The sequence below is a fragment of the Agelaius phoeniceus genome, chromosome 3 (assembly GCF_051311805.1).
Source record: "Agelaius phoeniceus isolate bAgePho1 chromosome 3, bAgePho1.hap1, whole genome shotgun sequence".
NCBI lineage: Eukaryota > Metazoa > Chordata > Aves > Passeriformes > Icteridae > Agelaius > Agelaius phoeniceus.
Genome location: NC_135267.1, coordinates 4,363,143 through 4,383,236, shown reverse-complemented (window position 1 = coordinate 4,383,236; position 20,094 = coordinate 4,363,143). Strand labels below are relative to the sequence as shown.

The 20,094-nt window shown below is 51.4% G+C and overlaps 1 protein-coding gene and 1 long non-coding RNA gene across 5 annotated transcripts; one reads left to right on the top strand and one right to left on the bottom strand.

Moving 5' to 3' along the window:
• Positions 1 to 776: 776 nt before the first annotated feature.
• Positions 777 to 4,351, bottom strand: LOC129118354 (uncharacterized). The gene is made up of 3 exons (XR_013181718.1): positions 4,233 to 4,351; positions 4,017 to 4,090; positions 777 to 1,259 (listed from the first exon to the last, which is right to left on the bottom strand). It is a non-coding gene; the product is annotated as an uncharacterized LOC129118354 (long non-coding RNA).
• Positions 2,881 to 18,121, top strand: CTSB (cathepsin B). 4 transcript variants are annotated; one of them, XM_054629236.2, is made up of 10 exons: positions 2,881 to 2,995; positions 9,069 to 9,220; positions 10,849 to 10,934; positions 11,293 to 11,407; positions 12,019 to 12,137; positions 12,743 to 12,828; positions 13,862 to 14,008; positions 14,971 to 15,087; positions 16,040 to 16,168; positions 16,729 to 18,121. In XM_054629236.2, the coding sequence occupies exons 1-10, from the start codon at positions 2,905 to 2,907 to the stop codon at positions 16,824 to 16,826; spliced, it is 1,140 nt and encodes a 379-aa protein (XP_054485211.2). In that variant the 5' UTR covers positions 2,881 to 2,904; the 3' UTR covers positions 16,827 to 18,121. The 4 variants fall into 4 exon arrangements, with proteins under 4 accessions (XP_054485211.2, XP_054485210.1, XP_077032604.1 ...); XM_054629235.2 differs by having other exon boundaries at positions 2,912 to 3,044; XM_077176489.1 differs by lacking the exon at positions 2,881 to 2,995 and adding an exon at positions 5,677 to 5,820.
• Positions 18,122 to 20,094: the final 1,973 nt, after the last annotated feature.

Genomic DNA, 20,094 nt, shown 5'->3' with positions numbered 1-20,094 from the left:
GGATCCTTCTCTTCTCCAGGTGAGCACCCCCAGCTCTCCCAGCCTGGCTCCAGAGCAGAGGGGCTCCAGCCCTTGGAGCATCTTATCTCCAAAATGAACAGCTTATCTCAAAAATGAACAGCTTATCACAAAAGCTGACATGTTCTCAGTCCAAACCAACTGCAATAAGGGCAGCAACTTTGACACTTCCCCAAAAAGGGCAGAAACTCAGCAGCCTGTGCAAAGTTTTAGTTCATGCTTTCGTTTCTTGAAAAAGACACCAAATATTTGCAGGAGAAACAGGTGGCTGCTCCCTCCTGAACAACCCACAGGGGACACCAGCAGAGCCTGAAGGATGGTGAAGGATGGTGACACAGAGCAGGGCAAAATAAAATGTGTTTTATGGGACTGCACAGGTTTTAAATTGCTCTTCTGTGGCTTCTGGGTGAAAACCTAGCTGGAAATAAGGAGGTGTGGGGAATTCAGAGGGAAATTATCAAGTTACTGGAATAAATCAATATTAAGTGATGTCCTGACTGCAGCTCCACAGGACTGGAGGCACTGAGGCTTTTGGGGCTGGATTGTTCAAAGGGCAGGATGAAATCCAGGCTATTTCTCCTGTTTTTTATGCCAATAAAACCTCGCAGACAATGTGGAAAATTGAAATCAACCTTCACAAGGAGAGCGAAGAAATCCTGTGGAGTCAGAGGGAAGTTAGGCAAATTACAAGTGATTTTTTAAAAAAAATATTTTAATTGTTAAAGCACAAATAAAAACATAGTGAAGGGGTGGTTAAATATTACATGCAAAGGCATGCACTGGTCCAAGGGCCATTGCACATAGAGCACTGAAGAATAAAAACATTTACACATCAGAAACATCTCCCATTTTACTGCCTAAATACTGGGTTGTGCAGTCAAGTGTATTAAATGTTACTCTGATTTTTCTCATCCCTTCACTAGGAAATCTTCTCAAACCAAAATCAATCTTTAAAATTGTGAGTGTGACCAAAAATTAATTGATATAAATTGAAACAGGGGGGGAAAGGAATATACTCACTGTTTTTGATCTTTTTTTTTTTTTTTAGTTCTAGGCCACATGGTCTTTTTATTTCTGAGAATGGTGGGGAGTATAGCTTTTACCTCCTCCTTGCAGAGAAGCATTAGAAAACAATAAAAAAAGATGGGTGTTTTATCATTAAAAAGAAGTTTTATTGTCATTGTTGTTTAGAACAGGGCTTGAAACTGGTCCCTGAGATGACTTTTCTGTTGTTCATACTCCTGAAAATTGGCCAAAATGAGGGGAAAAGAGTCAGTCAGCCCAGCAACACATTTCTGCATTTCCAGATGAAAACTTCAAGAGATGCTGACAGGACAGAAATGTAATGGAGACAGGATAGTGGTGGGGTGCAAGGAGGGTGGAGCAGGAAAATTAGATGGGATAGAGGCAGGCTGGAGAAGGGAAGCAGGAGGATCACAGAACCCCAGAATGGTTTGGGTGGGAAGGGACCTTAAAGCTCATCCCATTCCACCCCCTGCCATGGGCAGGGACATCTTCCACTATCCCAGGCTGCTCCAAGCCCCATCCAGCCTGGCCTTGGACACTTCCAGGGATCCAGGGGCAGCCACAGCTGCTCTGGGCACCCTGTGTGACGCACATGGAGTTGAAAAGGGATGGGTGTGGGATGCAGGAGGGTTTAGGAAGGATACAGGCAGGTTGGAGGAGGAAAACCAGGTGGGAGAGAGGCCAGCTGGAGGAGAAAAACAGGAAGGAAAAGGTATAGAGGCAGGATTGAGATGGATAGCAAAGGTGGGATTCAGGAAAAATCCAGACAGGTTGCTGGAGGAAAACCAGATGGGATAGAGAGAGGATGGAAGAAGGAAGCAGGAAGGATGTGGATGGGATTAAGCAGGGATAAAGATGGGATTGAGGAGGAATGCTGGCAGATTGGAAGCTGAAAACAAAATGGGATGGAGCACGGCAGGAAGGGAGAAAGGCAGGAGGAAGGATGCAGGATGGGATGGCAGAGGGAGGAAGACCTGTGGGATTGAGGAAGGCCAGAGGCAGGCTGGAGGAGGGACACAGGTGGGCTGGAGGCAGAATTGAGGAAGGAGGCAGGCAGGGTGGAGGTACAAAAACCAGGTGGGGTGGAGGAGGAGGCATGGAAGCAGAGCAGGGGTGCAGGCAGGATGGTGGAAGCCTGCAGGAAGAGGGGCAGGGATGGAGGCAGAAGGGAAGCAGGCGGGAGGAAGAAAGGGAGGAAGGAGAGGAGGAAGGAGGGAGGGAAGGAGGGATGCAGGCAGGAGGAAGGAGAGGAGCAGCGAGGAGCAGCAATGAGAGGAAATACACGGGATGCACGGAGGGATGGATGGAAGGCGGAAGGGATGGATGGAAGGAGGGAGGGATGGATGGAATCAGGGAGGGATGGATGGAAGCAGGGATGGGTGGATGGATGGATGGATGGATGGATGCAGGGAGGGAGGGATGGATGGATGCAGGGAGGGATGGATGGATGGATGGATGGATGGATGGATGGATGGATGGATGGATGGATGGATGGATGCAGGGAGGGAGGGATGGATGGAATCAGGGAGGGATGGATGGATGCAGGGATGGATGGATGATAGCAGGGATGGATGGATGGAAGCAGGGATGGATGGAAGCAGGGAGGGAAGGATGGAAGCAGGGATGGAGGGATGGAAGCAGGGATGGATGGATGGAAGCAGGGATGGATGGAAGCAGGGAGGGAAGGATGGAAGCAGGGATGGAGGGATGGAAGCAGGGAGGGATGGATGGAAGCAGGGAGGGATGGATGGAAGCAGGGATGGATGGATGGATGGATGGAAGCAGGGATGATGGATGGAAGCAGGGACGGGTGGATGGAAGCAGGAGGGAGGCGGGCTCTGGGGGCGGGCAGCCGGCAGGATGCTGTCACACCGGGGGCGGGCCGGCGGGGATGACTCAGCCTCCGGGAGCTGCCCCGGCCGTGGTCACCGAGCGGGGGCCGTGAGCGCCGGTGAGTCCCGGGGGGAGCCGGGGACGCGCACAAGGAGCGGCGAGGAGCGGTAAGGGAGGGAGGGGGTGCTTAGGGACAGGGGGCACGGAAAATGGGGTACCCCCTTACAGGACTCCGTGAGGGCCACGGAAAACCCGCAGGGACGGCAGCAGCAGCGTCCCCCGCTTTTTCCAGCGGCGTTTTTGGGGGATTTTTGTCCGGGATGCGCAATGCGGGGTGAGGGAGGGGGGATGCGCTGCGGCGGAGGTTGTGGCAGGGAAAATGAGCGCTCGAAAGGCATCAAAACCTTCAAGAAAGGTCACGGGAGGAGAGAGGAAGCCTTGTTTTTATGGTAGAGACAGGAAAAACAGCGCAGCCCTGCTCGTCAGCTGAGCTCGGTTTGGCACGCTGGTAGCATCCCGTGATGCACAGCCCAGCCTGGGTTTGGACCGGGACCATGGCTTGGGAATGGCGCTGGAGAAGCTGCCATGGGTCCCTCCGGCCTGGAATGAATCCCTCATCCCCGTGTCCCACTCCCAGGGATGCTCTTTGCACAGTGATGTAGCAAAGATCGCTTCCTTCTGGCATTTCCCTCGAAATGTCCTGTCCTGCCGTAGCACGGGGTGTCTGAGGGCTTGTGCAAGACTCCGGTTAAGGGATTGGTTTGCAAGAATAACAGGAAAAAAAAAAAAAAGAAAGAAAAATCAGTGCAGCTTCGTTTGGGAGGAATCTTGTGCTTTCTGTGCATGGAAGCTGCAGAGGTGAGTGCTGCAGCTTGGCTCAGGAGGGAATTATTTTGTCAGATATACAAAACAGCCCGGTCTAGTAGGGTTGAAATAAGATGACCTTTAGGATCTCTTCCAACCCAAACCTCTCTAGTATTCTGTTACCTGACCTGTGTTAGCGATCTGGCTTTGCTAGAAGGGAATAAACACAGGGAAGAGCGGCTCGTGTTGTTTTTTCCTTGATGAAAATATAATTCCAGCTCTGGTAATGCAGAGAGAGCTGTAATGAAGTGCAGGTTTGGTGCTGCCGAGCTCACCTGGTGACACAGCAGGCTGGAGCTGGAGCTGAGCCTTTCTGGGCTGGCTTTGTTGTGGCTTGGAGTCACAAGCCCTGGCAAAGAGAACAAAGGACAAAGCTGGGCCCGGGCTAAGGGCTGGTGCTGAGCAGGACACATGATTTGGGCTGTGCTGGGCATCCCTGGCCCTGGAGGGCTGGGGGGCGTTGTTGAAAGGAGGGTGGGGACAGCTTTTACCTTCCTCAGAGCCTTGGAGAAGGTGTGGATGCCTCCTTGGAGGTGTGGATGCCTCCTTGGAGAAGGTGTGGATGGCTCCTTGGAGCAGGAAGGTGTGGATGGCTCCTCCTTGGAGGTGTGGATGCCTCCGTCTGTGCCTGCAGGGGGTTGGCCCAGACACTGCAGGAGCTGGGAGATGCTTCAGGGCTGTGACTTATCTGTGGTCTGACCTGCCTGGGCTGAGTCATGTGAGCTGGGCTCGCAACAGCCGGTTTGGGGGTTGGGTTGGTGCCTTTTTTTCCTTTAATAAAGTTAAATGGGACTTGTGGGCCTTGTTTTGGGGAAGGAGAGCTTTGTGGTGCAAAGGTGAAGGGATTTGCTGCTGTGGGCACTGAATGTGTGTCAGCCTTGGCTCCTGGAGGGTGATGTGGGATCCTGCTGAGGGCTGGTCTCAGAATCTCTGCTGGTCAGAGTGACTCTGAGATGTGTACAAGTCTCTTTTTCCCAGCCCAGCTGTCAAAGAAGGAGTCAGGATTCTTCTGTTCTCGTTCTCAAGGTTGTTTATTATTTCTTATTTATAACATTCTTTCTCTGGCCTGCTGAGGTCTGTCTGGCAGGTCAGGTTGGGGCACACTGCCTGCCCTCGTGTTATCTTTTTATACTAAAAACTATGTGTGCATTATTTACCATAACTTCCCAATACCTATTACCTATGTTAGACAGTGAGCTTCTACCTTAAACCAATCCAAAAGTGCCACCATCACCCAGAACACAGAGGCCAGGAAGAGGAAAGAAGAAGGACAGGGTACGCCCAAATTCCTCCATCTTAGGACCCTGAGCCCCCATTCTAAAACCCCAAAAATGTATTTTTCACCTCGTGACAAACTAACTATTATTCTACTTAAAATTCCCTTAACTTGTAGTCCTTCATATAAAGGTGGTAATTTGCTCCATGGGTCAAAATCAAAGGCACAGGTGTCTTGGGCTCTGTGCCAAGGTCTCTGAGCCCCTTGGCAGGGTCTTGAGCCATCCAAGACAGCCAGAGAGATGTCCTGGGTCCTGACAGGCTGGGATATCAGGATTTGATTATCAAAGAGCTCTGTCCAGGAGGAAACAGTTGATACCGTTAAAAAAATAAAGGAATTTAAAAACATATATGATGATGATGATAATAATAATAGCAGATAATGACAACTTCATCCTTTCATTACAAGACCAAAAAGGTTAAAAAACTTCTGTTTATTGCAATTGGAATTGTTAACATTTTAAATAATAATAATAATAATAATAATAATAATAATAATAATAATAATAATAATAATAATAATAATAATAATAATAATAATTTCATGATGTATCAGTTTAGGGGGGCTGCCCGATCTGCTCAGGAGGGATGGAGATGGCTCTGGGCTGGTGTCTCCTCCTCCTCTGCGGCAGCACAGAGGGCTGGGGGTGGATGCTGCAGCACCAGCACAGCCACAGCCCTTGGGCTGCTCTCCTCCCTCGCAGGCTGCAGCTGCTCTGAGCAGCTCCTGCAGAGCCTTCGGCCTCGCTGCCTCCTCCTCGCTGCCCCAAATTTCCTCTTTCTGAGCGACCGGCTGGCTGAATTGTGAGTGTCCTGTCCCACCCAGGGGCAGGTGTGCTGGTGGGTGTTTATTTCTTGTTTATTTCTTGCTCATCCTTCAAGAAATGGCACGAGCAGATGCTTTGGAGCTCAAATTATTCCCTGCTCTCAGTCCAGGGGAAGGTGGGGCAACCTGAGGGGCTCTTTGTGAGCCCCAAACATCCTCCTGCCACCTGGGGAATCCTGCAGGGTGAAGCTGACGAGCCCAACAGCCTTGCTCCTGTTTCCAGGCTGGTGGGATGGGAGCTGTGTGAGGATCAACCTTAGCCAGGGTTATCCTGAAGCTGAGGCACCTCTGGACATGTTTGGGGTGCAAAGTGCAAGGATCTGCTGGGGTTCCTGGGGAAGCTCCTCTGCCCTGTGTGCTGTGCATGAACTGGGGGGCAGATGTTGGGCTGCAGCAGCTGTGATGAAATTTTGGTTTTTGGGGCTGCTGCTGTGGGGCTTAAACGGCCCTGAGGTTTTAGTGTGAGGAGGAGATAATAGCGGTGCTGGGGGAAGGAAGCAGCAGTGTGATAATGCTGCCAGGGGAGGTTTTGCTGCTCAGATCAGCTGGGGTAGAGGGGGTGAGGGAGGAAAGCAGCAGCTTTTTGTCGCTGTAGGGTTCCTGGGGTTGTTGTTTTTGTGCTGCATGTGACCCATGGCCGGTGGGAATCCGTCCTGCCAGTCCCGTGCCTGTGCCCTATTTATAGCCCTGCTGTACACGGGATAAAGCCAGGGAGAAGGGGGGGCTAGGGAGGAAGAAATCCCACGGGGGTGAAGATTTCCCCTTCCTTTTCTAGACACCTGATCTTGGCTGTCAGCTCCCACCACCCTAAACTTCACAGCCACAGGAGGCCTTGTAGAATAATAGAAAGATGTGGGGTGGAAAGGGGTGTTTAAAGGGCATTTAATTCCAACCTCTCTGCCATGGGCAGGGCCATCTTCAGAACATTTAACTATATATTTTAACTTATGTCAGGTTGCTCAGAGCCCTGTCCAACCTGACATTGATTGTTTTTTGGGATAGGGCATCCTCACATTCCTCACAGGGAACAATTCCTTCCCAACATCCCATCTCTCCCTGCCCTCTGGCAGTGGGAAGTCATTCCCTGTATCCTGTCCCTCCATCCCTTGTCCCAAGTTCCTCTCCAGCTCTCCTGGAGCCCTTTTAAGGCACTAGAAAGGGCTCAAAGGTTTCTCTGGAACCTTCTCTTCCCCAGGCTGGACACCCCCAGCTCTCTCATGACCCACAAGAGACTTGGTAAGAGAGTTTAGAGAGTTTTCTGGGGTGTTTTTTTTGCCTCCATAGCCATCTGGCTCCCAGCTATTTGCTTTGCTGGGATTGCTGGCCCTGGGCCATGTCCATGGTGCAGATGCCAAGCAGCAGAGCTGAAACTCTGCCTCTTTCAGGGGAAACTGCTGGGATCTATTTTCACTTTGGTTTCGGGTTGCCTGGAGAGTGTGGTCTGGTAACCCGAGGCTGGGAGATGTCCCCGTGCCTGTCCCTCAAAAGCTGGGTGTGAGCAGCACATCAGTGCCTGGCAGGGCGGTTTTCAGCCTGTCAGCAGATTTACAAACGTCCTGCTGGAAGAAAAAAAATGTAATCATGTGACTTCTGGCCTCAAAAACACCTCCTGCCTCTGCTATGGGAAAACACCGAGTTGACTGCAGGAAGTACAGAGGGCTGTGGGGTTTGATGTTTTATTTTTTATGAGATTTTTCATTTAAAAGGTGCCTCAGCTCAGGCTGGTTACCTGCAGGCTTTCTGTGGCCTGTTGTGGGCAAAGAGCACAGCTGTATTATAAGTGTATATTTATTTTCCTGGGTGTAACCTCCTGTGTAAGGAGGGGAGCACAGCCAGCAAGTCCCTTGTCTGCAGAAACCTGTAAGCAAGAAAATATCCATGAAACCCCTGAAAAATATGCATAAAACCCTTTCAAAGAGTTGATATTTAGGAGTGGGAGGACCCAAGTGCTGCTGAAACTCAGCTTTTTTTTTTTTTGGGTGCCCTGCTGAAAGCACAAAGCAGGGGGAACAAAATAAATAAATGGTGGAAGGAGGAGTGGGAAAGGAGAAAAAAGCCCCTTTATACAGCGATCTGCAGCCTCCTGGGCTCGCTGCTGGCAGAAAGTAGGACACTCCTGCTGGCTTTTCTTCTCTGGAAAGGCTAAACTTGGCTGGGAGTGGGTGGAAGCAGCCAGCAGGGAGGTGTGAGCGTGTGGCTCCATCCCCATCCCCTGCTCATCCAGCAGGAGCTGTGTGTCCGGTTTAAACCCAGCCTTGCAAAGGTGATTACACCTTCAGCTGGCTGAGCTGAGCAGGAATTAAAGCCTGAATGTCTCTGCTGGGGAGGATCTGAGGTCTTGGGGTGCTCACCAGGCTTGGGGTGGATGTGGGGCTGCTGGGAGGGTTTGGAGGAGGGAGGAGGAGGGTGCCCTGGTGTGTTTGCAGAGATAAAGGAGCTCGTGTCGTGTCTGAATGAGGCTTGGGGATGTGGAACAAGTGGCTGCTGGCGCTGGGGGTAAATTTGAAGTTGTGCAGTTTGGTGTGAATTAGGTTAAAGGGGAGCAGGGAAATCACAGAGCCCTGGGGTGTCTCTGGGCTGCATGGTGCTTGTGCTCCTGCATGGGAGGCTGTGGTTCTTTCTTTCCTGCTCTTCCTCTTTGTCTCTGACCCCCAAACTGGGGCTTTGCTCATTCCCTGCACCTCCCTGGGGAAAAGCCCCAGTGGGAGGGGAGCAGAGGACAGGAGCAGCTCTGGTGCATGCTGACCCCCTTGTGCATGGACAGGGGGTCACACCAGGGGCTGTGACACCCCCAGGGCAGGGGGGTGGCCAAAATGAGTCTCTAATAATGTATTTTGGAGTAATATCTTTAAAGGGAAGAGCAGGGCTTATCAAATCCCATGCCTGAAGTTTGGTGTGGAGATGGGATGTCACTTGTTCCTTCTCCTGCTCCTTATTCTCCGTTGTTGTGGAAGTAAACACAGGTTTTAATGCCCTCTAAATCCCTTGGATCTGCTTCAAAAGGTATTTTCCTGCTGCTGCTAATCCTGCAGTGGTCAACAAACAAGGTTGCCTTGTCTGATTTCTCCTGAGCTGCAGTGGGGGGGTTCTTGCTCTGTTCCTGTGTCTCTCTCCTGACCTTTGGGGCAACTGGGGATCTGGTGCAGCCACACATTTTATCCTCCCACGTGTTGCTGCAGCTGAGCCCTCCCTGCAATGTCTCAACACTGCTCCAATGTGGCTGCAGGTGGGGTGTCCTGTTCAGCAGCCAAGATGTGGCCGCCCGTGTCCCTCCTGTGTGTCCTGGTGGCCTTTGCCAGCGCTCGCAGCATTCCTTACTTCCCTCCTCTCTCTGATGACCTGGTCAACCACATAAACAAGCTCAACACCACCTGGAAGGTGAGTACTGGGCTGTTTTGGGGTGGTTTTTTTGGGGGGGAGGCATTGCTGACAGTCTCTTTGTGGGATTCAGTGGCTGGGATTTGGGAATGTCACCGTGGTGGTGACATAGATCCAGCCTTGGTCCCAGCTGGCTTCTCCAGTGAGGTGACGCTGTCAGGGGTTCCTGCAGTGACAGGAAATGTGGAGCTCCTCCTTGGAGCAGAGCAGGATGAATTTGTGGAATAGGAGCTGCTGGTTCTTTGCTTTATTTTTCTTTCCAAGGCTGAGATTGAAAGTGTTTGAGATGGTATTTTGTGTTCAGACTCAGGTGTTTATTATTTCTTCTCTATATCACAGTCTCACAAGCTGTTCTACAGCATTTCACTTAACAAGCTACAAAATGGCCCTGTATCTATATCTATAAGGTCTTTTAAGGAAAAGCTATCTAATTAAGAAATGACACTTAAATTATTTTCACTTTTAACTCAGTAACTAATGACTCATGTCCCGCAATGAGAACTTTTCTGTCTAATTACAAAATACTACTTAAACCCATGAAGAAGAAGGTGAAGAAAAATGATTAGCCTTTGCCTTAAAACCTCTATCTTGCTTCACATCTATTATTATATTCTAAAACATTAAATTTTTAAGTTTTCCCCCATGTGATATTACACACTTCTAATCAAACTACACACCCACAATCCCAGTTCTATCATTCAATTCTGGAAGCTTCTTCCATGGCCTCAGGTCAAATGCAGTGTTCTCCTGGAGGTCAGATCTGTCAGCACAGAAAGTCTGAAATTTTCAGCATCCAAGGTTCCAACATCTCCTTCCCCTCTTGTCTGAACCATAATCACTGCTTTGACAGCTTTGTCAAACTTCTGTTGGATACAGTGAAATAGAGGAGGAGGAATAATGTGCAAGGAGGAAACTCTGCAGGAGGCTGGAAATGCAGACTTTTCTGTCTAATTACAAAATGCCACTCAAACACATGAAGAAGGATTAGCCTCTGCCTTAAAACCTCTGTCTTGCTTCACATCCATTATTATATTCTAAAACATTAAACTCTATATTTTCTACCATGTGATATTACACAGTTCTTATCAAACTCCACACCCATAATCCCAGTTCTGTCATTCCATTTTGGAAGCTTTCTCCACAGCCTCAGGTCAAATGCAGTGTTCTCCTGGGGGTCAGAGTCTGTCAGCACAGAAAGTCTGAAATTTTCAGCATCCAAGGTTCCAACATCTCCTTCCCCTATTGTCTGAACCATAATCACTGCTCTGACAGCTTTGTCAAACCTCTGTTGGATACACTGAAGTAGAGGAGGAGGAGGAATAATGTAAAAGGAGGAAACTGCAGGAGGCTGGAAGGAAGCAGGGAGTGTCCAGTTATTGGTGACCTGACCCTTCTTGGCCAGTTTGCTGTGTCCAGAGCCTTGAGCTGGACCTTACTGGTCCTGATGGGCTGATCCTGGGCTCTGTTCTGTGTCTGGAGGTGCTTGGCTCTTGGCCCCTGGGCTTTTGCAGCAAGTGTCCGACTCTGGTTGGGGTTCAGGGAGCTCTGGAGCACCAAGCTGTAATCCCAGAGATGCTCTTGGTGGCTCTGGAGACTCCTGTCCCAATTCTCTGTGTCTCTCTCCCCAGGCAGGGCACAACTTCCACAATGCTGACATGAGCTATGTGAAGAAGCTCTGTGGCACCTTCCTGGGTGGGCCCAAGCTCCCTGAGAGGTGAGTGCAGGGAGGAGAAGGTGAAGCTCCAGTAAAAGTTGTCATGAGCATCTGGAGTGGGTGAGGGGCCCTCCTGGCAGGGTGGACACTGTCCATGGAATTAAGCATGGAGCACACATGAGGGGAAAGTCCATCCTGTGTCCTGCCAGACCCTTGGCCGGTTGCGCGGTTTGTTCTCCTTGAAAATGAGCGCGCCAGGGGAGCTGCTGACCTGCTCTGAGGACAGCAGAAGTATTTGTGCTCCTTCAGTAAACAGCACCAACATCCTCCAGGCCACCTTCAGAGGAGGTTGGAGAGTGCAGTGCCCCCTGTCGTGGCTGACTGGTGTTCCTGAGACAGGATTGCCCTCTCCTCACAGGGTGGATTTTGCTGCAGATGTGGAGCTGCCCGATAACTTCGACTCGCGGACGCAGTGGCCCAACTGTCCCACCATCAGTGAGATAAGAGACCAGGGCTCCTGTGGCTCCTGCTGGGTGAGGACAGGGGAAATTTAGTGTTGTGTTGATAAAATTTACTGGGCAAAACCCAGGCCTTTGTATTTGCTGCTGAACCCCCTGCCATGGGCAGGGACACCTTCCACTGTCCCAGGTTGTTCCAAGCCCTGTCCAGCCTGGCCTTGGACACTTCCAGGGATCCAGGGGCAGCCACAGCTCCTCTGGGGAACCTGTGCCAGGGCCTCACAACCCTCACAGGGAACAATTCCTTCCCAATATCCCATCTATCCCTGCCCTCGGCAGTGGGAAGCAATTCCCCCTTGGCCTTGTACTCCATCCCTTGTCCCCAGTCCCTCTCCAGCTCTCCTGGAGCCCTTTTAGGCCCTGGAAGGGGCTCTGAGCTCTCCCTGGATCCTTCTCTTGTCCAGGTGAACACCCCCAGCTCTCCCAGCCTGGCCCCAGAGCAGAGGGGCTCCAACCTTGGAGCATCTTTGTTGCCCTTTTTGAGGGTACACTGTGAGATCCTGCAGTGTCTGAGCTCATGGGTGGCTTCTCCCAGCCAGGCCATGCATGCTGCTCTCATTTCCAGGAAGTTTCCTGGTTTCTCTCCCCTGGATGAGCTCTAATGGGTGTTTTGGGGTTGCCCTCAGGCTTTTGGCGCCGTGGAAGCGATTTCGGACCGGATCTGTGTCCACACCAACGCCAAGGTCAGCGTGGAGGTCTCAGCTGAGGACCTGCTGTCGTGCTGTGGCTTCGAGTGCGGCATGGGGTGAGCTGCTCCTGGTCCTTGTGCTCCTGGAAGGTGGTTGGGAGGAGCAGGGGCACACCCTGGAGGTGCCTTTGTTACCTCCTTTAGGAGCACGAAGCTCCTCCAGAGGTTTGTGCTGTGGATGAGGGAGTTTGGTGGGAACATAAAGGTGATTCCAGGCACTGGGACACATCCTGCCCCCAGCACAGTGGGTGGTGATGGCTGTAAGCACATAGTGATGCTCTCCAGCACAGAGCTGGCAGCTGCCAAAGCCAAAGGAAGGATCTTTTCTTAGTCCCAGATCCTTGGTTTTCAGGCACGAGCCTTTTGCCTGTGGCTTTCCCAGTTGTTAAGCACAGGGTAGGGAGTTGAGTCTCCAAGTCCTGTTGCTGCTGGCAGCAGAAGCTGGTCAGGGACCTGGTAATGAGGCACTTTGGGATTTGAGTGCTCTTACCTCCTCACCCGAGACCTTGGTGTCTCAAGGCAGATCCTGGGGAAGAAAAGAACAGACTAAAAAAAGGTTTAATATGCCCAAACCTTCCTTGGAACCATGTCAGGCTGGCCCCATTCCCTTGCCTCTCCCAGAATGGGATGGCTGGGGCTGGAGCTGGTGCCTCTCCCCCCAGGTGCAATGGTGGTTACCCCTCTGGTGCTTGGAGGTACTGGACAGAGAGGGGCCTCGTGTCCGGGGGTCTCTACGATTCCCACGTGGGTAAGTCCTGGCAGATGCCCTTGGGGAAGCAGGGAGGAGCATCTCTGCTTGCTTAAAGTCCATGTTTTTTGGGACCTTTCTCTCCTGGTCTGCATCCTTGTGGCTGCTCCCCCCTTCAGCTCAAGCACCTCTGCAGTCCCAGCTGGCTGCCCCTGCCCCCATGGCTCCTTCCTTTGGGACAAAGGTCCTTGAGCAGCACCCAGAGGCAGGAGGCCCATCTGGGAAGGGAGCCAGGAGCCCTCAACACACCCCCCAAGGCTCCTGTTTCCATAGCAGGAATGAATCAGGCTGTGAATTTTGTGCTGTTGCTGGTTTTGAACCAGTTCACTATGCTTTGGATGAGGTCAGGAGTGTTCCTGATGTGTTCCCCCTCCAAAAAATAACTTCCAGACTGGAACCCTCTGCCTCCCCCTGTCATGACCACCAGCTGGTTCACATTTCCACCTTTTCCATCACCATTTGGAGAGGGAGGTGGTGGGAAACACCTTGCTCATGGAAGGAAGACCTACACCCCATTAATTTATGGGGTTCCTGGAGCAGAAAGGCTCTTCCCTGGGGCTTCTGCTGCTTTTTCCAGCATGGCTATTGGGATCTTTGGGGACAACCAGCTGATGTCACCTCTGTTATGGACAGGCTGTCAGCCCTACTCCATCCCTCAGCACACCCCCCAAGGCTCCTGTTTCCATAGCAGGAATGATTCAGGCTGTGAATTTTGTGCTGTTGCTGGTTTTGAACCTGTTCACTACGCTTTGGATGAGGTCCTGACGTGTTCCCCCTTCAAAAAATAACTTCCAGACTGGAACCCTCTGCCTCCCCCTGTCATGACCATCAGCTGGTTCACGTTTCCACCTTTTCCATCGCCATTTGGAGAGGGAGGTGGTGGGAAGCGGGTTTGTTGGGAAACACATTGCTCATGGAAGGAAGACCTGCACCCCACTAATTTGTGGGATTCCTGGGGCTTCTGGTGCTTTCTCCAGCGTGGCTGTTGGGATCTTTGGGGACAACCAGTTGATGTCACCTCTGTCCTGGACAGGCTGCCGGCCCTACTCCATCCCACCCTGCGAGCACCACGTGAACGGCAGCCGCCCCCCCTGCACCGGGGAGGGAGGGAGCACCCCCAGGTGCAGCAGGCACTGTGAGCCCGGCTACTCACCCTCATACAAGGAGGACAAGCACTATGGTAAGGGAGGTGGCCTCCAGAGCTGCTCCTCGTGGTAGCTGGGAGGGGTGGGCAGGATTGAACCCGTTCCTTGTCACAGATGTGTTTTATGAAAAATCCTTTCCTTAGGATTTTTTTCTCCTGAGAAGCTGAGAGGCTTCAGGAACAAAATGTAAACAATGGTTATCTGCTGCTGTGGAATGCAGCAGGTGGATCTGTGATTGGTCTTTGTGGTTGTTTCTAATTAATGGCCAATCACAGTCAGCTGTCCAGACTGTCTGAGTCACAAGCTTTTGTTATCATTCCTTTTCTATTCTTAGCCAGCCTTCTGATGAAATCCTTTCTTCTATTCTTTTAGTATAGTTTTAATATAATATATATCATAAAATAATAAATCAGGCCTTCTGAAACACGGAATCAACATTCTTGTCTCTTCCCTCATCTGGGACCCCTGTGAACACCACCACAGTTCCTGATGGGTTTTTCTCCTGTGCCCTGTCCCTGCTGGTCCTGGAGCAAAGCTGAATGTGGCAGATGCACAGTTTGTGTTTGCTGAGACTCAGCTGGGAAGAGGGAATTGGTGGAACTGGTTTGAGTCCTCATGGTGCACGTGGCTGGCTTGAGGAGTGTGGTGTCAAAGCCACCTCCAAGTCTCCTTGGCAGCCCTGCACATTTAGGATAATCCGGCTGTTTCTTGAAGATCTGTCTTCACCTTGAGTCTTTTGGGTTTTGAAAAGGAGAATGTACAAGGGAAAAATGTCCCTTCCCACTAAAGCTGTCTGCAGTAGGTCTTTGGGTACAGAATAGGACTCAGATTAAATAATTCCCTCTGGAAGAGGAAGGTGTGGAGCCCACTTTTCCTGCTTGGCTCTGTCAGTCCCTCTGGAGCTGCCAGGTTAGGATTTAACCTGAATTTAAGAGCAAGAGGCCTCCTGCAGGGTCACACTGAGCCATCCTAATGGTGGGAATTATTTCCCTTTTAGGTATCACATCCTACGGAGTCCCTCGCAGTGAGAAGGAAATCATGGCTGAGATCTACAAGAACGGCCCAGTGGAAGGAGCCTTCATTGTCTACGAGGATTTCCTGATGTACAAATCTGGTGAGCAGCACCACTGGGGCTGGGGGGGGAGAGCTTCAACCTGGGCTCCCTCTTTTGTGGCCCTGGTCTGTCTTCTCAAAGTCTTGGAGATCTCAACCTCACACTTGAGTATCTGCTGTGACAAGGACGTGGGCAGATGCCACCTCCTGTATCCATAGCAAAGGGAATAAATTCTTGGGATTGGTTCAGGGAAGGAGCCCTAATGGGAAGCACCCCGAATTCCAGCTGGCAGCAACAGCTCAGATTTTAGAACCTGAAAATTCTTGCTGTGAACTGCCTTTGAGCCCCTTGGGAGATGTCTCTGGGTGTTCTGTGTGCTCAGCTGGTGCTAAACATTGGTCATAGAATCATGGAATGGTTTGGGTGGGAAGATCATGATTAAAAAATCATCTCATTCCAATCCCTGCCATGGGCAGGGACACCTCCCACTATCCCAGGTTGCTCCAAGCCCTGTCCGGCTTGGCCTTGGTCACTTCCAGGGATCCAGGGGCAGCCACAGCTTCTCTGGGCACCCTGTGCCAGGGCTCCCCACCCTCACAGGGAAGAATTTCCTCCTAACACCCAACCTAAATCTCCCACCTTTTAGTTTAAAACCTTTCCCTTCTGTCCTGTAGCTATCTCCCTGTGCAAAACTCCTTCCTCCAGACTCTGCACTGTTTCAGTTTCATATTTAACCAAAACCCCCAAATTAATAATATTTAATAATTATATAATTTAATAATAAATTTTATTATTTATAATTGTGTAATCATTATATATTTCTATAATAAATTTTATTGTTTATATAATTTTATTATAATTATATAATTTTATATATTTTAGTAATCTCAGCCAAATTTTATATATTTTAGTAATCTCAGCCACTCTGAGCTTTGTGATACCAGGCTGTGAGCACTCTGTGGTGTGGGACAGGCAGTGCCCTGTTGACATTTTGGGTTTTTTTCCCTTGCAGGGGTCTACCAGCACGTGTCTGGGGAGCAGGTGGGAGGCCACGCCATCCGCATCCTGGGCTGGGGCGTGGAGAACGACACTCCCTACTGGCTGGTGGCCAACTCCTGGAACACCGACTGGGGGGAGAACGGTGAGAGCCTCCGGGAATCTTCCCCGCCCCATTCCCTTCCACCGGCAATTCCCACCCCATTTCCCCACCCCATTCCCTTCCACCGGCAATTCCCGCCCCATTTCCCCGTCCCATTCCCTTCCACCGGCAATTCCCGCCCCATTCCCTTCCACCGGCAATTCCCGCCCCATTTCCCCACCCCATTCCCCTCCACCGGCAATCCCCGCCCCATTTCCCCACCCCATTTCCCGTCCCATTCCCTTCCACCGGCAATCTCCGCCCCATTTCCCCACTCCATTCCCCTTCCACCGGCAATTCCCGCCCCATTCCCCTCCACCGGCAATCCCCGCCCCATTTCCCCACCCCATTCCCCTCCACCGGCAATCCCCGCCCCATTTCCCCACCCCATTCCTCTCCACCGGCAATTCCCGCCACATTTTTCCGCCCCATTCCCTTCCACTGGCAATTCTCGCCCCATTTTCCCGCCCCTTTCCCTTCCACCGGCAATTCCCGCCCCATTTCCCGCCCCATTCCCCTCAGATGGATGGAGAGGGTGACTTTTTTTTTTGGTGCTCTCCCAGGTTTCTTCAAAATCCTGCGGGGAGAGGACCACTGTGGCATCGAGTCCGAGGTTGTGGCCGGCATCCCCAGGACGGAGCAGTACTGGAAGAGGATGTAACTCTGATCAAACCACAAATAATCCTGAATCCCTGATGCTTTTAACTGATAGTGGGTTGGGTGCAGAGACCCTCCCTTCTAAAAGAGACTCTAGTTCAGGTTACTTTATTAAAGCTTTTTATCTTTTTTTTTTTTCCAAATTTTTTTTGTTCGTGGTTTTTTTGTTTTTTTTTCCTTTTTAAAATTTTTTGGGTTTTTGTTTTTAAAATTGTACGTTGGAGCTGGAGGGGGAGCTGCTTTCTGCCAACCTCCTGCTTCTGGAGGGTCACAGCAGGACACTGGGGCATTCCCTGCTCAGAGGACTGCTGGAGAGCTCGCTGGCCTCTTGGAATTTGGTTAGCCTGGACCCCTTCCAGCCCAGTTTGCTACTGGGAGGGCAGGAAACAGCAGCTTTGTGCTGGGATTAGGGACTTGGTGGGGCAGCAGAGGTGGATGCTGCAGGAAAGCCATGGCCAGGGGGGATTTGTGCACCCCCAGATGGGTTGATCTGACTGTTAGCACCCAAAACAAGCAGGGAGGAATTTCCTGTGAGTCTGTGCCTTGAATTGGCTAATTTTAGACCTATTAATGAACAAAATACTGATGAACTTGCTGTAGGAGTGGCTCTGGCCAGAGCTGCCTGCACCAAGTCCCTCGTGCATCGCCTGCTCTGCTCCATCCTTCTGGCTTTTCAAACCACTTCTTCCTCAGCTGTTCACTGACTTTTTTATCTGCTGTACTCTGGGGTTATTGATGCTGGGGAAGGGCCTTTGATCAAATATCCTGCAAGCATCTGGGAGGGAGCTGGGAAAGAGCAAAGCCTTTCTCCTGCATGGCTGAGCAGCTTGGTGTGTGCAGGTCATGCCTGGGCAAGGGTGCAGGGCCCAAATTTGGGGTGCTTTGGGGCTGCAGGTGCTGGATGCTGAGCTGAGGGATGGTTCCCAAGTCTGCTGCAGGGAGCAGATGCTTGGAGGTGTCTCACTAACTTGGACACGATTAAAGCTTTTTATCCTTGAGCCACAGGCATTAAGGAAGGTAAAAACCCTTATTTTTGTTACTGGGGGGAGGCAATAGGTTGTGTACAGGAGGAATCATGCGATTTGCCAACACTAATATAGCAAAGAGCTTTTTTTTTTTTTTTAATTTTAAAGCACAAAATATATTAGTGACCTGAGGCTATGGGTCTGAGATGTGTGAAGCAGGCTCTCCATGCACTGTAAAATAGCCCCTCTTACCTCTGCTTGCTCAGGCACCAGTGAGGCAGAGCTGTGCTGTATTTGGCTGGAACACCTGTGCCAATAAATGATTTCTCCAGTGTCTTGGCTCTTGGTTGCTTCTGCTTGGCTTCTGCCACCTCAGATGGTTGGAGTGGAAGCCAAGTGAGACCCTTCTGTCTTCAGAGAATGGTTTGGGTTGGGAGGGACCTTAAAGATCATCCAGTCCCACCCCCTGCCATGGACAGGGACAATTCTCACTATCCCAGGTTGTTCCAAGCCCTGTCCAGCCTGGCCTTGGACACTTCCGGGGCTCCAGGGGCACCCACAGCTTCTCTGGGCACCCTGTGCCAGGGCATGCTCACCCTCACAGGGAAGGATTTCCTCCTCCAATATCCCATCTCTCCCTGCCCTCTGGCAGTGGGAAGCCATTCTCTGTGTCCTGTCCCTCCATCCCTTGTCCCAAGTCCCTCTCCAGCCCTCCTGGAGCCCCTTTAGGCTCTGGAAGGGGCTCTGAGCTCTCCCTGGATCCTTCTCTTCTCCAGGTGAGCACCCCCAGCTCTCCCAGCCTGGCTCCAGAGCAGAGGGGCTCCAGCACTTGGAGCATCTCCGTGGCCTCCTCTGGACCCTCTCCAGCAGCTCCAGGTCCTTCTGCTGTTGGCCCCAGTCTGGAGGCAGCTCTGCAGGTGGGGTCTGACCTGAGAGGGGCAGAATCCCCTCCCTTGTTCAGATGTGGTCACTGCCAGCCCTGTCCTGTGGCCCTGCTGGTGAGAGCCACCCCTTGGGATGGGGAAGGTGCTTCCACCCTGAGCAGAGAGCAGCCAGGACCTGTCCCCAGCATCCCCGAGGATGCACCAGGGCCCTGGAGCACGTGCCTGCAGCCCAGGGCTGTGCCACCACTCCCTTAAAGGTGAATTTATGGGCTCTCAGCTGTCCCTCTGGTTAAAATTCTTCCCCCAGGTCTGTCACACTGGGCTGTACTTTGATACTCAAGAGTTGTCACCAAGGGAGCACTGGAATTTCATGAGCTGAGGGCTTGTAACTTGTGGGGAAATTACTGTTGTAAAAGAAATGACAGCTGAAAAAGAAATAAAAATAAAAAAGAGGATCCAGCACTTTTTTTTTTTTGAGCTGGAGGGCTTGTGAGGAAATTACTGTTGTAAAAGAAATGACAGCTGGAAAAAAAAAAGAAAAAGATGACCCAGCACTTTTTTTTTTTTCCAAAGAAAACTTTTTATTTCAACAAGACTGGAAGCTGCACAAATAGAGCTACCACGAGTTTCTTTAGAACAACAGCTTAAATCTACACCAGGAACTGTGGAGTAGGGGCTCTCCTTCTGAGTAACAGCCTGGCCACAGGGGCTTGGCCTTGCAAAGGCCACCACCCTGCACCTGGCAGCTCTGTCCTAGACCAGGACATGGGCTCTCCTTCCCTTCAGGACAGCAAAGCAGCATTTGAAAGGGGTGGGTAGGGACCTTGCAACCAACAATCCACCCCAGGAGAACAGGACTTGCCTTCAGAGTGCTGTTTCCTCTTGTGAGTCCAGCCTGATGTGTTTGCAGACAGCAGTGGGAGCCTCTTGCAGCTCACACATCAACCAGAGCCAGAGCCAAGTGGGTCAGGGAAACCTGCCCTGGTCACCCCCTGGTGGCTCCAGCCTTCCCAGCTCCTGGCAGGGATCATTCCTCCCTTCCAGGGTGAGCAATGCCCCCCTCAAAAAGCATCCCATGAGGGACAGCAGGGTGCAAACCCTCACTCCCCTGCCTTGCTCTGCCACCCATGCCCTGGGGCTGGGTCCCTGCAGAGCCCAGAGCCTGCTGTGGGGTCAGGCCTGGGGTTATGAGCTCAGGGCTGTGCTGGCAGCTCCTTTCCCATTTTAACCATTTCCCCACTGCTGAAACGAGATCTGTGTCACTGCAGGGGCCACATGTCCCAGCTGCACAGCTGCTTTTCAGCTGGGGGCACATTCAGGTGGACAGAGTACCTCACCTCTCATATATTTAACATGAAAAGGGCTCATTTCAGCATCCTTCAGCACAACAGAAATGTGGCTACAATCTGCCTGCTTCCAGGCT

Coding starts and splice junctions, on each gene's coding strand:
- CTSB (XM_054629236.2), top strand. CDS start 2,905: ATGCTGTCACACCGGGGGCGGGCCGGCGGGGATGACTCAGCCTCCGGG. Junction 10,935..11,292: donor GGGCCCAAGCTCCCTGAGAG/GTGAGTGCAGGG, acceptor CTCTCCTCACAG/GGTGGATTTTGCTGCAGATG. Junction 15,088..16,039: donor TTTCCTGATGTACAAATCTG/GTGAGCAGCACC, acceptor TTTCCCTTGCAG/GGGTCTACCAGCACGTGTCT.